Source organism: Coregonus lavaretus, assembly GCF_964263955.1.
Source record: "Coregonus lavaretus genome assembly, chromosome: 28".
NCBI lineage: Eukaryota > Metazoa > Chordata > Actinopteri > Salmoniformes > Salmonidae > Coregonus > Coregonus lavaretus.
The window spans coordinates 33,618,523-33,634,426 of record NC_140015.1 but is presented as its reverse complement, the minus strand read 5'-3'; the positions used below and the strand labels follow the sequence as shown (position 1 = coordinate 33,634,426).

General features: G+C 42.9%; 1 protein-coding gene across 1 annotated transcript; it reads right to left on the bottom strand.

The window, feature by feature from the left end:
- Positions 1-1,676: 1,676 nt before the first annotated feature.
- On the bottom strand, positions 1,677-15,887 carry LOC311103401 (uncharacterized protein). Its single transcript, XM_084144965.1, has 9 exons — positions 15,186-15,887; positions 15,005-15,060; positions 14,256-14,874; positions 14,002-14,055; positions 13,368-13,446; positions 12,826-12,979; positions 7,692-7,790; positions 5,649-5,857; positions 1,677-2,336 (listed from the first exon to the last, which is right to left on the bottom strand). Exons 1-9 carry the CDS (start codon positions 15,338-15,340, stop codon positions 2,202-2,204), a joined length of 1,560 nt encoding a protein of 519 aa, XP_084001091.1. The 5' UTR covers positions 15,341-15,887; the 3' UTR covers positions 1,677-2,201.
- Positions 15,888-15,904: the final 17 nt, after the last annotated feature.

The following is a 15,904-nucleotide window of genomic DNA, read 5'->3' as shown; positions in this document are numbered from 1 at the left end:
CAACACCATCATTAAGTTTTATGATAACACAACAGGGGTAGTCTGATCACAGACAACGATGAGACAGCCTATAGGGAGGTCAGAGACCTTGCAGTGTGGCGCCAGGACAACAACCTCTCCCTCAATGTGAGCAAGACAAAGGAGCTGATCGTGGACTACAGGAAAAGGAGGGACGAACACACCCCCATTCACATCGACGGGGCTTCAAGTTCCTTGGTGTCCACATCACCAACAAACTATCATGGTCCAAACACACCAAGACAGTCGTGAAGAGGGCACAACAACACCTTTTCCCCCTCAGGAGACTGAAAAGATTTGCCATGGGTCCCCAGATCCTCAAAAAGTTATACAGCTGCACCATCGAGAGCATCCTGACCGGTTGCATCACCGCCTGGTATGGCAACTGCTCGGCATCCGACCGTAAGGCGCTACGGAGGGTAGTGCATACGGCCCAGTACATCACTGGGGCCAAGCTTCCTGCCATCCAGGACCTATATACTAGGCGGTGTCAGAGGAACGCCCAAAAAATGGTCAAAGACTCCAGTCACCCCCCCCCCCCCCCATTTGTTTTTACACTGCTGCTACCCCACTGCCTATTATCTATATATAGTCACTTTACCCCTACCTACATGTACAAATTACCTCGACTAACCTGTACCCCCGCACATTGACTTGGTACAGGTGCCCTCTGTATATAGCCTCGTTATTGTTATTTTATTGTGTTACTTTTTACTTTAGTTTATTTAGTAAATATTTTCTTAACTGTATTTCTTTAACTGCATTGTTGGTTAAGGGCTTGTAAGTAAGCATTTGAAGGTAAGGTCTACATCGGTTGTATTTGGCGCATGTGACAAATTTGATTTGGTGCGTGCCACAGGAGGTTGGAGGCACCTTAATTGGGGAGAACGGGCTTGTGGTAATGGTTGGAGCGGAATAGGTGGAATGGTATCAAATACATGGAAAACATGTGTTTGATGCCATTTCATTTGCTCCGTTCCAGTCATTATAATGAGCCGTCAACCCTCAGCAGCCTCCACTGGTGCGTACCTACACCACCTGTCGACCGGAGGAGTGTTGGCCGGGCAGGTGAGGCTCATGCAGTTGATCTACCTCTTCAATGTGTCGGAGGAAACACTGTTCACCTGATGACCGAGGTCAGTCTGCAGGCGCCTGGCCCGCCACAGCGAGTCGCTAGAGAGCAATGAGCCAAGTAAAGCCCCCCCGGCCAAACCCTCCCCTAACCCGGATGACGCTGGGCCATTTGTGCGCTGCCCTATGGGACTCCCGATCACGGCCGGTTGTGATACAGCCTGGGATTGAACCCGGGTCTGTAGTGACGCCCCTAGCACTGCGATGCAGTGCCTTAGACCGCTGCGCCACTCGGGAGGCCCCCACAATATTTATTTCTAATAATTTTTTCGTGTACTTGATATTTAAAATTCTAACTTAACATGCATTAAATAGATAAGAGGGAATGTAGTCTGTATAACAAGTACTAAATGTAAATGTAAATACTAATGTACAGCATGTAGGCTGTTCTTGATTTGAAAGGCGCGTCATGGTATGAAAATATATGCACTCACTAACTGTAAATCACTCTGGATTAGAGTGTCTGCTAAATGACTAAAATGTAAATGTATAGCGCCATCTGCTGCTAAATATAAAATTACAGCATATGCCATTGACCCCAACTTAGTTTTTATTTAAATGATTAAACAAATATTATTACACATTTGTAGATGTAGACTACCGAATGGAGAAAAGTAACTCTTTCAATATCCATACATTTGAATAATTTAATCTAATTATAAAAGAGTCTTACAATATACAAAAAGGAACAATGATTGTAAAACCAAAATGCTCACATAAACCAGACAGCATTCTCAATACACAATCACTCCAATAAATACACAGATCAACACTTCCAACACACAAAAATCCCTCTTTTCAGAAGATTCTCCATTCTTCTTCCTCTGTTCTCAGTGTCCCCTCCTAAGACATTCCATTCCTTGGTCTATTCTTCAATAGTCTTTCTTAGTCGTGTTCATTAGGCACCAAACGGAAGAACACAGAATGAAACAGGGAGGGGCTACCTGGACTTGTCCAATTAGAAACGTTCATTTTTGTTTTCCGTTGCATCGTGTGCCCTAATAAACATGACCCAGGTGATTTGGCCAGTTCGGTTCCTTTGACCTGTTCCTTTAGTCAGGTTCCGTGTCCAGGACCAGAGTAGGGAACATCACCCCTCCTTCTCCAAGCAGGGAGTAAATGTCACGGAGCGCGGCGGGGTTGGGAAGTCCAGGAGCGGAGAGCATAACCATGGTGTCAGAGAGAGCCTGTCAGAGAAACAAAACACACACCAAAAAAGTGACAAATGCACACAGGCGCAAAAACACACAGTAGTCTCGATATTGACCTTTGTGGAGAAATCAACTTTTACAGGGCACAGGTGTGTAATGGCATGACTCTTGGTAGAAATGTGTAAAAGGTGTGTTATTAGCTACCTGTTACAAGTGTGTGTGTCTGTGTGTGTGTGTGTGTGTGTATATACACTACCGTTCAAAAGTTTGGGGTCACTTAGAAATGTCCATGTTTTCCATGAAAACATACATGAAATGAGTTTGAATAGGAAATATAGCAAAATGCATAGGAAATGTAGTTATTGACAAGGTTAGAAATAATGATTTTTAATATAAATAATAATTGTGTCCTTCAAACTTTGCTTTCGTCAAAGAATCCTCCATTTGCAGCAATTACAGCCTTGCAGACCTTTGGCATTCTAGTTGTCAATTTGTTGAGGTAATCTGAAGAGATTTCACCCGATGCTTCCTGAAGCACCTCCCACAAGTTGGATTGGCTTGATGGGCACTTCTTACGTACCATACGGTCAAGCTGCTCCCACAACAGCTCAATAGGGTTGAGATCCAGTAACTGTGCTGGCCACTCCATTATAGACAGAATACCAGCTGACTGCTTCTTCCCTAAATAGTTATTGCATAGTTTGGAGCTGTGCTTTGGGTCATTGTCCTGTTGTAGGAGGAAATTGGCTCCAATCAAGCGCCGTCCACAGGGTATGGTATGGCGTTGCAAAATGGAGTGATAGCCTTCCTTCTTCAAGATCCATTTTACCCTGTACAAATCTCCCACTTTACCACCACCAAAGCACCCCCAGACCATCACATTGCCTCCACCATGCTTGACAGATGGTATCAAGCACTCCTCCATCATCTTTTCATTTGGTCTGCGTCTCACAAATGTTATTCTTTGTGATCCGAACACCTCAAACTTCGATTTGTCTGTCCATAACACTTTTTTTCCCCCAATCTTCCTCTGTCCAGTGTCTGTGTTCTTTTGCCCATCTTAATCTTTTATTTTTATTGGCCAGTCTGAGATATGCATTTTTCTTTGCAAATCTGCCTAGAAGGTCAGCATCCCGGAGTCGCCTCTTCACTGTTGACGTTGAGACTGGTGTTTTGCGGGTACTATTTAATTAAGCTGCCAGTTGAGGACCTGTGAGGCATCTGTTTCTCAAACTAGCCACTAATGTATTTGTCCTCTTGCTCAGTTGTGCACCGGGGCCTCCCACTCCTCTTTCTATTCTGGTTAGAGCCAGTTTGCTCTGTTCTGTGAAGGGAGTAGTACACAGCGTTGTACGAGATCTTCAGTTTCTTGGTAATTTCTCGCATGGAATAGCCTTAATTTCTCAGAACAAGAATAGACTGATGAGTTTCAGAAGAAAGTTCTTTGTTTCTGGCCATTTTGAGCCTGTAATCGAACCCACAATTGCTGATGCTCCAGATACTCAACTAGTCTCAAGAAGGCCAGTTTTATTGCTTCTTTAATCAGCACAACAGTTTTCAGCTGTGCTAATATAATTGCAAAAGGGTTTTCTAATGATCAATTAGCCTTTTAAAATGATAAACTTGGATTAGCAAACACAACGTGCCATTGGAACACAGGACTGATGGTTGCTGATAATGGGCCTCTGTACGCCTATGTAGATATTCCTTATTTATTTTTTTATCAGCCGTTTCCAGCTACAATAGCCATTTACAACATTAACAATGTCTACACTGTATTTCTGATCAATTTGATGTTATTTTAATGGACAAAAAAAAAAGCTTTTCTTTCGAAAACAAGGACATTTCTAAGTGACCCCAAACTTTTGAACGGTATATATATATATATATACAGTTGAAGTCGTAAGTTTACATACACTTAGGTTGGAGTCATTAAATCTTGTTTATCAACCACTCCACAAATTCCTTGTTAACAAACTATAGTTTTGGCAAGTCGGTTAGGACATCTACTTTGTGCATGACAAAAGTAATTTTTCCAACAATTGTTTACAGACAGATTATTTAACTTTTAATTCACTGTATCACAATTCCAGTGGGTCAGAAGTTTACACATACTAAATTGACTGTGCCTTTAAACAGCTTGGAAAAATGATGTCATGGCTTTAGAAGCTTCTGATAGGCTAATTGACATCATTTGAGTCAATTGGAGGTGTACCTGTGGATGTATTTCAAGGACTACCTTCAAACTCAGTGCCTCTTTACTTGACATCATGGGAAAATCAAAAGAAATTAGCCAAGACCTCAGAAAAACAATTGTAGACCTCCACAAGTCTGGTTCATCCTTGGGAGCAATTTTCAAATGCCTGAAGGTACCATGTTCATCTGTACAAACAATAATACGCAAGTATAAACACCATGGGACTACGCAGCCGTCATACCGCTCAGGAAGGAGACGCGTTCTGTCTCCTAGAGATGAACGTACTTTGGTGCGAAAAGTGCAAATCAATTCAAGAACAACAGCAAATGAACCTTGAGATGCTGGAGGAAACAGGTACAAAAGTATCTATATCCATAGTAAAACGAGTCCTATATCGACATAACCTGAAAGGCCGCTCAGCAAGGAAGAAGCCACTGCTCCAAAACCACCATTAAAAAGCCAGACTACAGTTTGCAACTGCACATAGGGACAAAGATCATACTTTTTGGAGAAATGTCCTCTGGTCTGATGAAACAAAAATAGAACTTGGCCATAATGACCATCGTTATGTTTGGAGGAAAAAGGGGGACTTGCAAGCCGAAGAACACCATCCCAACCGTGAAGCACGGGGGTGGCAGCATCATGCTGTGGGGGTGCTTTGCTGCAGGAGGGACTGGTGCACTTCACAAAATAGATGGCATCATGAGGAAGGAAAATGATGTGGATATATTGAAGCAACATAATAATAATAATAATAATAATAATAATATGCCATTTAGCAGACGCTTTTATCCAAAGCGACTTACAGTCATGCGTGCATACATTTTTGTGTATGGGTGGTCCCGGGGATCGAACCCACTACCTTGGCGTTACAAGCGCCGTGCTCTACCAGCTGAGCTACAGAGGACCACGTCTATTGTTGGACATTTGCACTGAATTCATTTGAAATGTCCCAAAATAAAATGCTGCATAAAACATCTCAAGACATCAGTCAGGAAGTTAAAGCTTGGTCGCAAATGGGTCTTCCAAATGGACAATGACCCCAAGCATACTTCCAAAGTTGTGGCAAAATGGCTTAAGGACAACAAAGTCAAGGTATTGGAGTGGCCATCACAATATATATATATATGAATGATAGTTGTGCCTCTTACCTGATGCAGGTGCACCTCCTGCTGTAGCAGCTCCACTCTCAACCTCAGCCTCTCCACCTCCTGGAGCTCTGCCTGGCTGGTGTAGGTCAGGGTGGGGGGCAAGGGGGTCACCCCACTCAGGTCACCCCAATTGCCCCTTCTCCTGACGGGGCAGAACGCTCCCGTTCCTTCCCTCTTCGGCCTCCTCCATCGATCCCATGCCTCCCGCTCTGGTTGGAAAAATTGTGTTTATTTTTAGAGTGCGAGGAGCGCGAGCAACCGAAGCCGAAAACGTTTGCGCCTCCTATGTGCTTGCTGCTGCCTCAGTTTAAATAGCAGGGCCAAGCATCGAGCGTCGTCAGGGATGGACTGACTGACGGCTTTAAAACCTCACTGTCACACTCACACAGGGGGACCTGAGAAGGAGCCTCACCATCAGTCAGACACACCTCAAAAAGGAGCCCAAGGAAACAAGAACAGATCTGTCTCCGGTGTGTTACGGTGTTACTCTGACGGTTTCTATTTTTATTTTCCATAAGTCAAGACAGTGAGGGGTTCAATTAGCTCGTTAGTGTGCGTCCGCGTGGAGATTGACTCTCAGGGAGCACATTTCTCCATTGGGGGATCGTGACGTGAGAATTAATCTGCTCATCGTCCTGTTGTGAGTTGACTCATGACAATGCTGCAACAAAAGCGTCACTGTACCGTTCTATTGTTGGACATTTGCACTGAATTCATTTGAAATGTCCCAAAATAAAATGCTGCATAATCATCAGACTACCAGAATGTAAATTAGAGATAAGAAGATAAGAAATATTACTGTTATACTGAGTGAAAAGACAAAAGCCTGTGCAGAATAAGAATATTCCAAAACATGCATTCTGTTTGCAACAAGGCACTAAAGTAATACTGCAAAATATGTGGCAAAGCAATTCACTTTTTGTCCTGAATACAAAGTATTGGATTTGCCCCAAACATATTACTGAGTATCACTGTCATATTTTCAAGCATTGTGGTGGCTGCATCATGTTATGGTTGTGTTTGTAATTGTTAAGGACTGGGGAGTTTTTCATGATAAAAAACAAACGGAATGGTGCTAAGCACAGGCAAAATCCTAGAGGAAAACCTGGTTCAGTCTTGCTTTCCACCAGACACTGGGAGATGAATTCACCTTTTAGCAGGACAATAACATAAAACACAAGGCCAAATCTACACTGGAGTTGCTTACCAAGACAGTGAATGTTGTTGAGTGGCCGAGTCACAGTTTTGACTTAAATCTGACTTAAATTTTACAGAGCTTGAAGAATTTTGAAAATAATAATGGGAAAATGTTGCGCAATCCAGGTGTGGAAAGCTCTTAAGAGACTTACCCAGAAAGACACACATCTGTAATCGGTGCAAAAGGTGCTTCTACAAAGTATTGACTCAGGGGTGTGAATACTTATGTACATGTAAATGAGATATTTCTGTGTGTGAGTGAATGAGAGAGAAAGAGGGAGAGAGAGAGAAAGCCAGGGCCAGCAAGGCAGCCAGTCGAGACTCTCAATTTTAAGTGGGGACTCTGGCTTTGACTCTGGACAGAGTGTGTGTATTCTGGAACATTCTGTCACAATCTAGCCCCTAGCCAGACATCTCGGAGGCTTTGGGAGCACTAAAAACGGTCAATTCTAATGAAAAGTTCCCACCATCAGCTCCACACTGTCACAGTGAGATTGGTGAGGGGGGAAAAAAGAGCTCAGCTTATAATTGTATTTGTTCAAGGCCGTGGAGAATATGTTGCATTATACTGTGAGATGCTATATAGGCTAATTTAAATTCTGCTGGGTGAATAAATTGCAAAAGGTCACAATTTCACCACAAGTTAAGTCCCTGGAAAAGTCAGTAAATGGGGAATTGGAGGGTAATATACCTACTTTCCAAGACTGATTTTTCAAATCCGAACTAATTCTCTTGACATTTGATTATACTCTACACTGTGCCAGTGAAAAACATTGAGAGGGAGAGCTCTCACTTCGAGTGGAGATGTGTGTGAGTGAGTGTATAGAGTGAAGCAAGATGTAGTACCTTTTCTCAGCTGTCCAGCACGTTTCAGGAGGTCTGCCACCATCTTCTCCAGGCCTTCCAGCATCAGCAAGGATTCATATTCCCTATTCTGGCATGTTGCTTCACATAATAACAAAGAAACAATAAATAAACAGTGAATTTTGAAAGTATTCAGACCCCTTTTTATGTTATGTTACAGCCTTATTCTAAAATGGATTAAAATATTTTTTTCCTCATTGATCTACACACAATACTCCATAATGACGAAGCAAAAACTGTTTTTTTAGAAATATTAGCAAATGTATTAAAAATTAAAAACAGAAATACCTTATTTACATAAGTAGTCAGACCCTTTGCTATCAGACTCGAAATTGAGCTCAGGTGCATCCTGTCTCCATTGATCATCCTTGAGATGTTTCTACAACTTGGAGTCCACCTGTGGTAAATTCAATTGATTGGACATGGTTTGGAAAGGCACACATCTGTCTATATAAGGTTACACAGTTCACAGTGCATGTCAGAGCAAAAACCAAGCCATGAGGTCGAAGGAATTGTCCATAGAGCTCCGAGACAGGATTGTGTCGAGGCACAGATCTGGGGAAGGGTACCAAAACATTACTGCAGCATTGAAGGTCTCCAAGGACACAGTGGCCTCCATCATTCTTAAATGGAAGAAGTTTGGAACCACCAAGACTCTTCCTAGAGCTGGCCGCCTGGCCAAACTGAGCAATCGGGGGAGAAGGGCCTTGGTCAGGGAGGTGACTAAGAACCTGATGGTCACCCTGACAGGGCTACAGAGTTCTTCTGTGGAGACGGGAGAACCTTCCAGAAGGACAACCATCTCTGCAGCACTCCACCATTCAGGCCTTTATGGTAGAGTGGCCAGACGGAAGACACTCCTCAGTAAAAGGCACGACAGCCCGCTCGGAGTTTGCCAAAAGTCCCCTAAAGGACTTGCTAAAAACCCGTTTTTGCTTTGTCATTATGGGGTATTGTGTGTAGATTGAAAAACAATTTAATCCATTGTAGAATAAGGCTGTAACTTAACAAAATGTGGAAAAAGTCAAGGGGTCTGAATACTTTCCGAAGGCACTGTATGTATGTATGTACAGTACCAGTCAAAAGTTTGGACACACTTACTCATTCAAGGGTTTTTCTTTATTTTTACTATTTTCTACATTGTAGAATAATAGTGAAGACATCAAAACTATGAAATAACACATATGGAATCATGTAGTAACCAAAGAAGTGTTAAACAAATCAAAAAACACTTTTTTGGTTACTACATGATTCCATGTGTTTTCTACAACGTAGAAAATAGTAAAAATAAAGAAAAACCCTTGAATGAGTAGGTGTGTCCAAACTTTTGACTGGTAGTATATACATACACATATACAGTGGGGGAAAAAAGTATTTAGTCAGCCACCAATTGTGCAAGTTCTCCCACTTAAAAAGATGAGAGAGGCCTGTAATTTTCATCATAGGTACACGTCAACTATGACAGACAAATTGAGATTTTTTTTCTCCAGAAAATCACATTGTAGGATTTTTAATGAATTTATTTGCAAATTATGGTGGAAAATAAGTATTTGGTCACCTACAAACAAGCAAGATTTCTGCCTCTCACAGACCTGTAACTTCTTCTTTAAGAGGCTCCTCTGTCCTCCACTCGTTACCTGTATTAATGGCACCTGTTTGAACTTGTTATCAGTATAAAAGACACCTGTCCACAACCTCAAACAGTCACACTCCAAACTCCACTATGGCCAAGACCAAAGAGCTGTCAAAGGCCACCAGAAACAAAAAATCAACTGTGGGAGCAATTATTAGGAAATGGAAGACATACAAGACCACTGATAATCTCCCTCGATCTGGGGCTCCACGCAAGATCTCACCCCGTGGGGTCAAAATGATCACAAGAATGGTGAGCAAAAATCCCAGAACCACACGGGGGGACCTAGTGAATGACCTGCAGAGAGCTGGGACCAAAGTAACAAAGCCTACCATCAGTAACACACTACGCCGCCAGGGACTCAAATCCTGCAGTGCCAGACGTGTCCCCCTGCTTAAGCCAGTACATGTCCAGGCCCGTCTGAAGTTTGCTAGAGTGCATTTGGATGATCCAGAAGAGGATTGGGAGAATGTCATATGGTCAGATGAAACCAAAATATAACTTTTTGGTAAAAACTCAACTCGTCGTGTTTGGAGGACAAAGAATGCTGAGTTGCATCCAAAGAACACCATACCTACTGTGAAGCATGGGGGTGGAAACATCATGCTTTGGGGCTGTTTTTCTGCAAAGGGACCAGGACGACTGATCCGTGTAAAGGAAAGAATGAATGGGGCCATGTATCGTGAGATTTTGAGTGAAAACCTCCTTCCATCAGCAAGGGCATTGAAGATGAAACGTGGCTGGGTCTTTCGGCATGACAATGATCCCAAACACACCGCCCGGGCAACGAAGGAGTGGCTTCGTAAGAAGCATTTCAAGGTCCTGGAGTGGCCTAGCCAGTCTCCAGATCTCAACCCCATAGAAAATCTTTGGAGGGAGTTGAAAGTCTGTGTTGCCCAGCGACAGCCCCAAAACATCACTGCTCTAGAAAAGATCTGCATGGAGGAATGGGCCAAAATACCAGCAACAGTGTGTGAAAACCTTGTGAAGACTTACAGAAAACGTTTGACCTGTGTCATTGCCAACAAAGGGTATATAACAAAGTATTGAGAAACTTTTGATATTGACCAAATACTTATTTTCCACCATAATTTGCAAATAAATTCATAAAAAATCCTACAATGTGATTTTCTGGATTTTTTTTCCCTCATTTTGTCTGTCATAGTTGACGTGTACCTATGATGAAAATTACAGGCCTCTCTCATCTTTTTAAGTGGGAGAACTTGCACAAATGGTGGCTGACTAAATAATTTTTTCCCCCACTGTATATACACACATACAGTGAGGGAAAAAAGTATTTGATCCCCTGCTGATTTTGTACGTTTGCCCACTGACAAAGACGTGATCAGTCTATAATTTTAATGGTAGGTTTATTTGAACAGTGAGAGACAGAATAACAAATATATCCAGAAAAACGCATGCCAAAAATGTTAGAAATGTATTTGCATTTTAATGAGGGAAATAAGTATTTGACCCCTCTGCAAAACATGACTTAGTACTTGGTGGCAAAACCCTTGTTGGCAATCACAGAGGTCAGACGTTTCTTGTAGTTGGCCACCAGGTTTGCACACATCTCAGGAGGGATTTTCTCCCACTCCTTTTTGCAGATCTTCTCCAAGTCATTAAGGTTTCGAGACTGACGTTTGGCAACTCAAACCTTCAGCTCCCTCCACAGATTTGGGATTTTGACCTATGGGATTAAGGTCTGGAGACTGGCTAGGCCACTCAGGGACCTTAATGTGCTTCTTCTTGAGCCACTCCTTTGTTGCCTTGGCCGTGTGTTTTGGGTCATTGTCATGCTGGAATACCCATCCACGACCCATTTTCAATGCCCTGGCTGAGGGAAGGAGGTACATGGCCCCGTCCATCGTCCCTTTGATGCGGTGAAGTTGTCCTGTCCCCTTAGCAGAAAAATACCCCCAAAGCATAATGTTTCCACCTCCATGTTTGACGGTGGGGATGGTGTTCTTGGGGTCATAGGCAGCATTCCTCCTCCTCCAAACACGGCGAGTTGAGTTGATGCCAAAGAGCTCCATTTTGGTCTCATCTGACCACAACACTTTCAACCAGTTCTCCTCTGAATCATTCAGATGTTCATTGGCAAACTTCAGACGGGCCTGTATATGTGATTTCTTGAGCAGGGGGACCTTGCGGGCGCTGCAGGATTTCAGTCCTTCACGGCATAGTGTTACCAATTGTTTTCTTGGTGACTATGGTCCCAGCTGCCTTGAGATCATTGACAAGATCCTCCCGTGTAGTTCTGGGCTGATTCCTCACCGTTCTCATGATCATTGCAACTCCACAAGGTGAGATCTTGCATGGAGCCCCAGGCCGAGGGAGATTGACAGTTCTTTTGTCTTTCTTCCATTTGCGAATAATCGCACCAACTATTGTCACCTTCTCACCAAGCTGCTTGGCGATGGTCTTGTAGACCATTCCAGCCTTGTGTAGGTCTACAATCTTGTCCCGACATCCTTGGAGAGCTCTTTGGTCTTGGCCATGGTGGAGAGTTTGGAATCTGATTGATTGATTGCTTCTGTGGACAGGTGTCTTTTATACAGGTAACAAACTGAGATTAGGAGCACTCCCTTTAAGTGTCTGCTCCTAATCTCAGCTCGTTACCTGTATAAAAGACACCTGGGAGCCAGAAATCTTTCTGATTGAGAGGGGGTCAAATACTTATTTCCCTCATTAAAATGCAAATCAATTTATAACATTTTTGACATGCATTTTTAGTTTTGTTATTCTGTCTCTCACTGTTCAAATAAACCTACCATTAAAATTATAAACTGATCATGTCTTTGTCAGTGGGCAAACTTTCAAAATCAGCAGGGGATCCAACTTTTTTCCCTCACTGTGTGTGTATATAACAGACATGGGCTAAGCATTATTATTACTACACATTGACAAATAATTACTCTCTCTTCAGTATTTGGACATGAAATTAAACAAATGCAGTGATAAAGCGCAATGCAAATCAATCTCAAATGTATTGTAATGGTGCTATAAAAAATGTAAAGGTTTTGCTGTATCTAATTGCTTTACATTACTCATTAGAAGTTACTGTAATTAATTGTTATCTGTAGCATAAAAACAGATCTGTCAAATGATTGCTAACGCTAAAGCCTTCAGCAGAATTAATAAGTTCAGCACTTAATGAGTCCAGAGGACTAAGAGGTGATGAGCTGAAAAATTATTAACACTGAACGTTCTAATTTCTAAGCTAACTAAATCCTTAGTTTTTGGATAAATGGACCCCTTCTCCAGACTCTTGTTTTCTCATCGCCCACACTTCTGTAATCTCCTACCAGTTCTCCATCTCTCCCTTCCCCCCTACTTCTGTAATTTCCTATTTCTTACTAGTTATCCATCCATCTCTCCCCCCACTTCTGTAATTTCCTATTTCTTACTAGTTCTCCACAATTTCTGCTACTCATCCCTTCTTCCACCCCCCCTCTGCATCTCCTCTGGCTGGGCTGGTACCTGGCTCAGTGCCAGTGGTTCTGAAGGTCTGGCAAGTCAGCAGCAGCCGCTCGCTTTGGTAGCAATGACTCAGGTCCGTGCAAAGCTGTGTCAGTCTGTCCACCTGAGCCCCGGGGTCGGCCGGGCTGCCACTGGTTGGCCACTCTCTGGGGAACTGACCCATAAGTGGACGGGTCAAGGAGAACAAGCAGACAAGACTCTGGGAGATTATATTAGAAGACACTCATATGCACGCGCACACACATTGAATTTTCTGTGTGTTATTTTGAGAAACGCTGGTAGACACTGAATTTGATGCCGTGCTAATTTTTCTTACATGGGCTGTGTGAACGAGTGGGAGTGAGATAATTAGTAACGAGTTTATACTCGTTGAAATGAACGATTGATATCTCTGCAGGTCCCATGTCACATCTAAGATATATTATTAAAACACTATGTAACTACTCATTAATGCATAGATTTAACGTAAAGCAAGAGGGTGCATTAAATCAGGTTTAGCTATATGTGGGTGTTAAATGTTCAGTTCATCTGAGGAAGGATACAGTGGCTTTCACTCTCTCCATGAAGTGACTCCTCTCCGCCACAGGTTTGGATTGTTGAGCCAGGACCTTGTCCCATAACCTGAGGGTAGAAAAAACCCTGAAAGGGTCAAATGAATGTCCCAGCCACCAATACAGTGGTATACAAGTATACATCAGCGGAGGCTGCTGAGGGGAGGACGGCTCATAATAATGGCCAGAACGGAGCAAATGGAATGGCTTCAAACCATGTGTTTTATCTATTTGATACCATTCCACTGATTCTGCTCCAGCCATTACCACAAGCCCGTCCTCCCCAATTAAGGTGCCACCAACCTCCTGTGGTTTACATGTATAGCCTACTTCTTGTTTCCCAACCAAAGACAGCTCAACATCAATGAGTATGCAAAAGACGTGTAGAAGAAAAAAAAAATAATCACTTTGTGGACATTTGTTTTGGATACCTAGTTAGCTGTTCCTGCCAGAACCATAGCACATGCACCTGGACACACTGCTGTGCACAGGGAATTGACCCTTTTGCACATAATACATTAGAGAAAATTATGCATGCATTACAGAACACTGGATGGAAACTGTTACATGGAGGATGATATGAGTCAGACATTTCATCCACAGAAGATATGATTCACTGGCTGACCTGGTTTGTTTGGTCCTTAGACTGATCCATTTAGTTAACAACTGGGAGGGAACCCTGCCACAAAAACACAATCAAACATGTAGTGTCATTAAACCACACTCAAACTACTTAGTGTCACAACAGACTAGTCATATTATATCACCAATGTTGAGTTGCTTCTAGCCAACTTCTTAACGATATCAGTATGGTACTTTGAAGTTCCATTTTCATTTGCTATGTTGCTTTTGGCAAAGGAATTTGACACTGTCACAGACCCATTCTGTGGAGGTGAAACGACATGTGCTTTTGGCGTCCCCTCCATGTGTGAAACAGACACCGGGTCCTCGTTAGGGGGCTGGAAGGAAGTGGCTGCAGCTGACATGCACCTGTGGGACACCTCAACCTGATGATGTGCTGATGAGGCCTGTGGTGATTGACCCTGATCATTAGACACAGGACCTGGAGGACCAGCCTGCTTCACTGCTTTCCCAGAGGACTGGGGATGAAACCCCTTTGGTGACACGACAGATTGTTTCTGGATCTGGACAGAGCCTCTGATCATGCTAGCCCTGCCTTGTCCTGAATGACCTACCAGATGACCCATCCTCCCCCTTCCATCCCTATAGAGATGGGACGCAGAAGACTTCCTGGACTCTTTTTTGTCCACCGTGATGGGTCTGGAGGTAGTTTTAAAGCCATTTCTATTCCCTTTGGTGCCACCTGGGGTCAGAGCCCTTCCTTTGCAATGTGTAGTGTCCACTGGTTCTTTCTTTGGTCCTGTACAGTTCTGAGGGTCTTTTTGGGGTGCTGTGCCAACACGAACTCTGAGGGCCTTCTCCAGCATTCGATTCAGCAGTTCCATCTCCTGTCTCTCCTCCGGTTGGACATCTGGGTCTAAACACAGAAAGATACAAATATGCTGACAATGTAGATACAAAAAACTAAAACAAATATGACCATATCCAGTTACTACTAGTACACTGGGCTTTCAGAGTAAATAACAGATTGTGGATCATCATCGTACCCATTTCAACATCATCTGTCAGTTTTATTTCCTTGCAGTCTTCCTGCTGTGGTCTCCTGGTGAATGATCAGATGCCAAGCAAGTTAAAACATAGGCCTATCTAGTTACGTACTCATACAGAACAACTTTAGACCATTAGCGTAACAGATAGCAATTAACGTGGAGGTTTTATTGTACTTACAAAGAGCGCAGTATCTCCCTGTATTGAATGATGTTCTCGTTTATCTTGGTCTCCTCTACTTCGCACAACTTGATGGCTTCATCCACAAGGCTAAGCAGTGACATGATGCTGCCTGGCACTGTTATACACAATAGACTAAAGTTCACAGTGAACATGCGCGAACAAAACAGCGCTACTATATCTGGGTTGTAATCATTAGTCCAAAACGTTTTGCAACGGAAAACTTTTACTCCAAACGGAAAACTTCTTACAGCGAAAACAACATTTTATATATGGACACATTCAGGTAGGTCCCTCTCCGTTTCGTTCCGTTTGGGTCCTAGTGAATACACCCCTAGTCTAGCTAACGTTAGATAGCTAAATGAAAACATACGCACACTGTAAACTTAAATGCATCACATACACATTTGAAAGCAGCATCTTGAGAAAGTGTGACACTTGCAAGCTGTCACGTGTCTGTTTTTGTACTGACCAGCGAAAGCAAAAAGCGGAAGTTACGCTAGCGAGCTAACTGGCAAAACAGAGTATATTTGCAAAGTCCCAAACGACTGTCACAAAACCCATTCAACATTGTCTGGCGTTCATATACAACGTCTACTATGTAATCCTTTAAATACTGGACAACATACATATTATTCACGTAAAAAATCGCACACACGACTTTCTCCACCAACTCCAAATCCAAGTTACGCCAACAACAATAACCTCAACATCTCGCG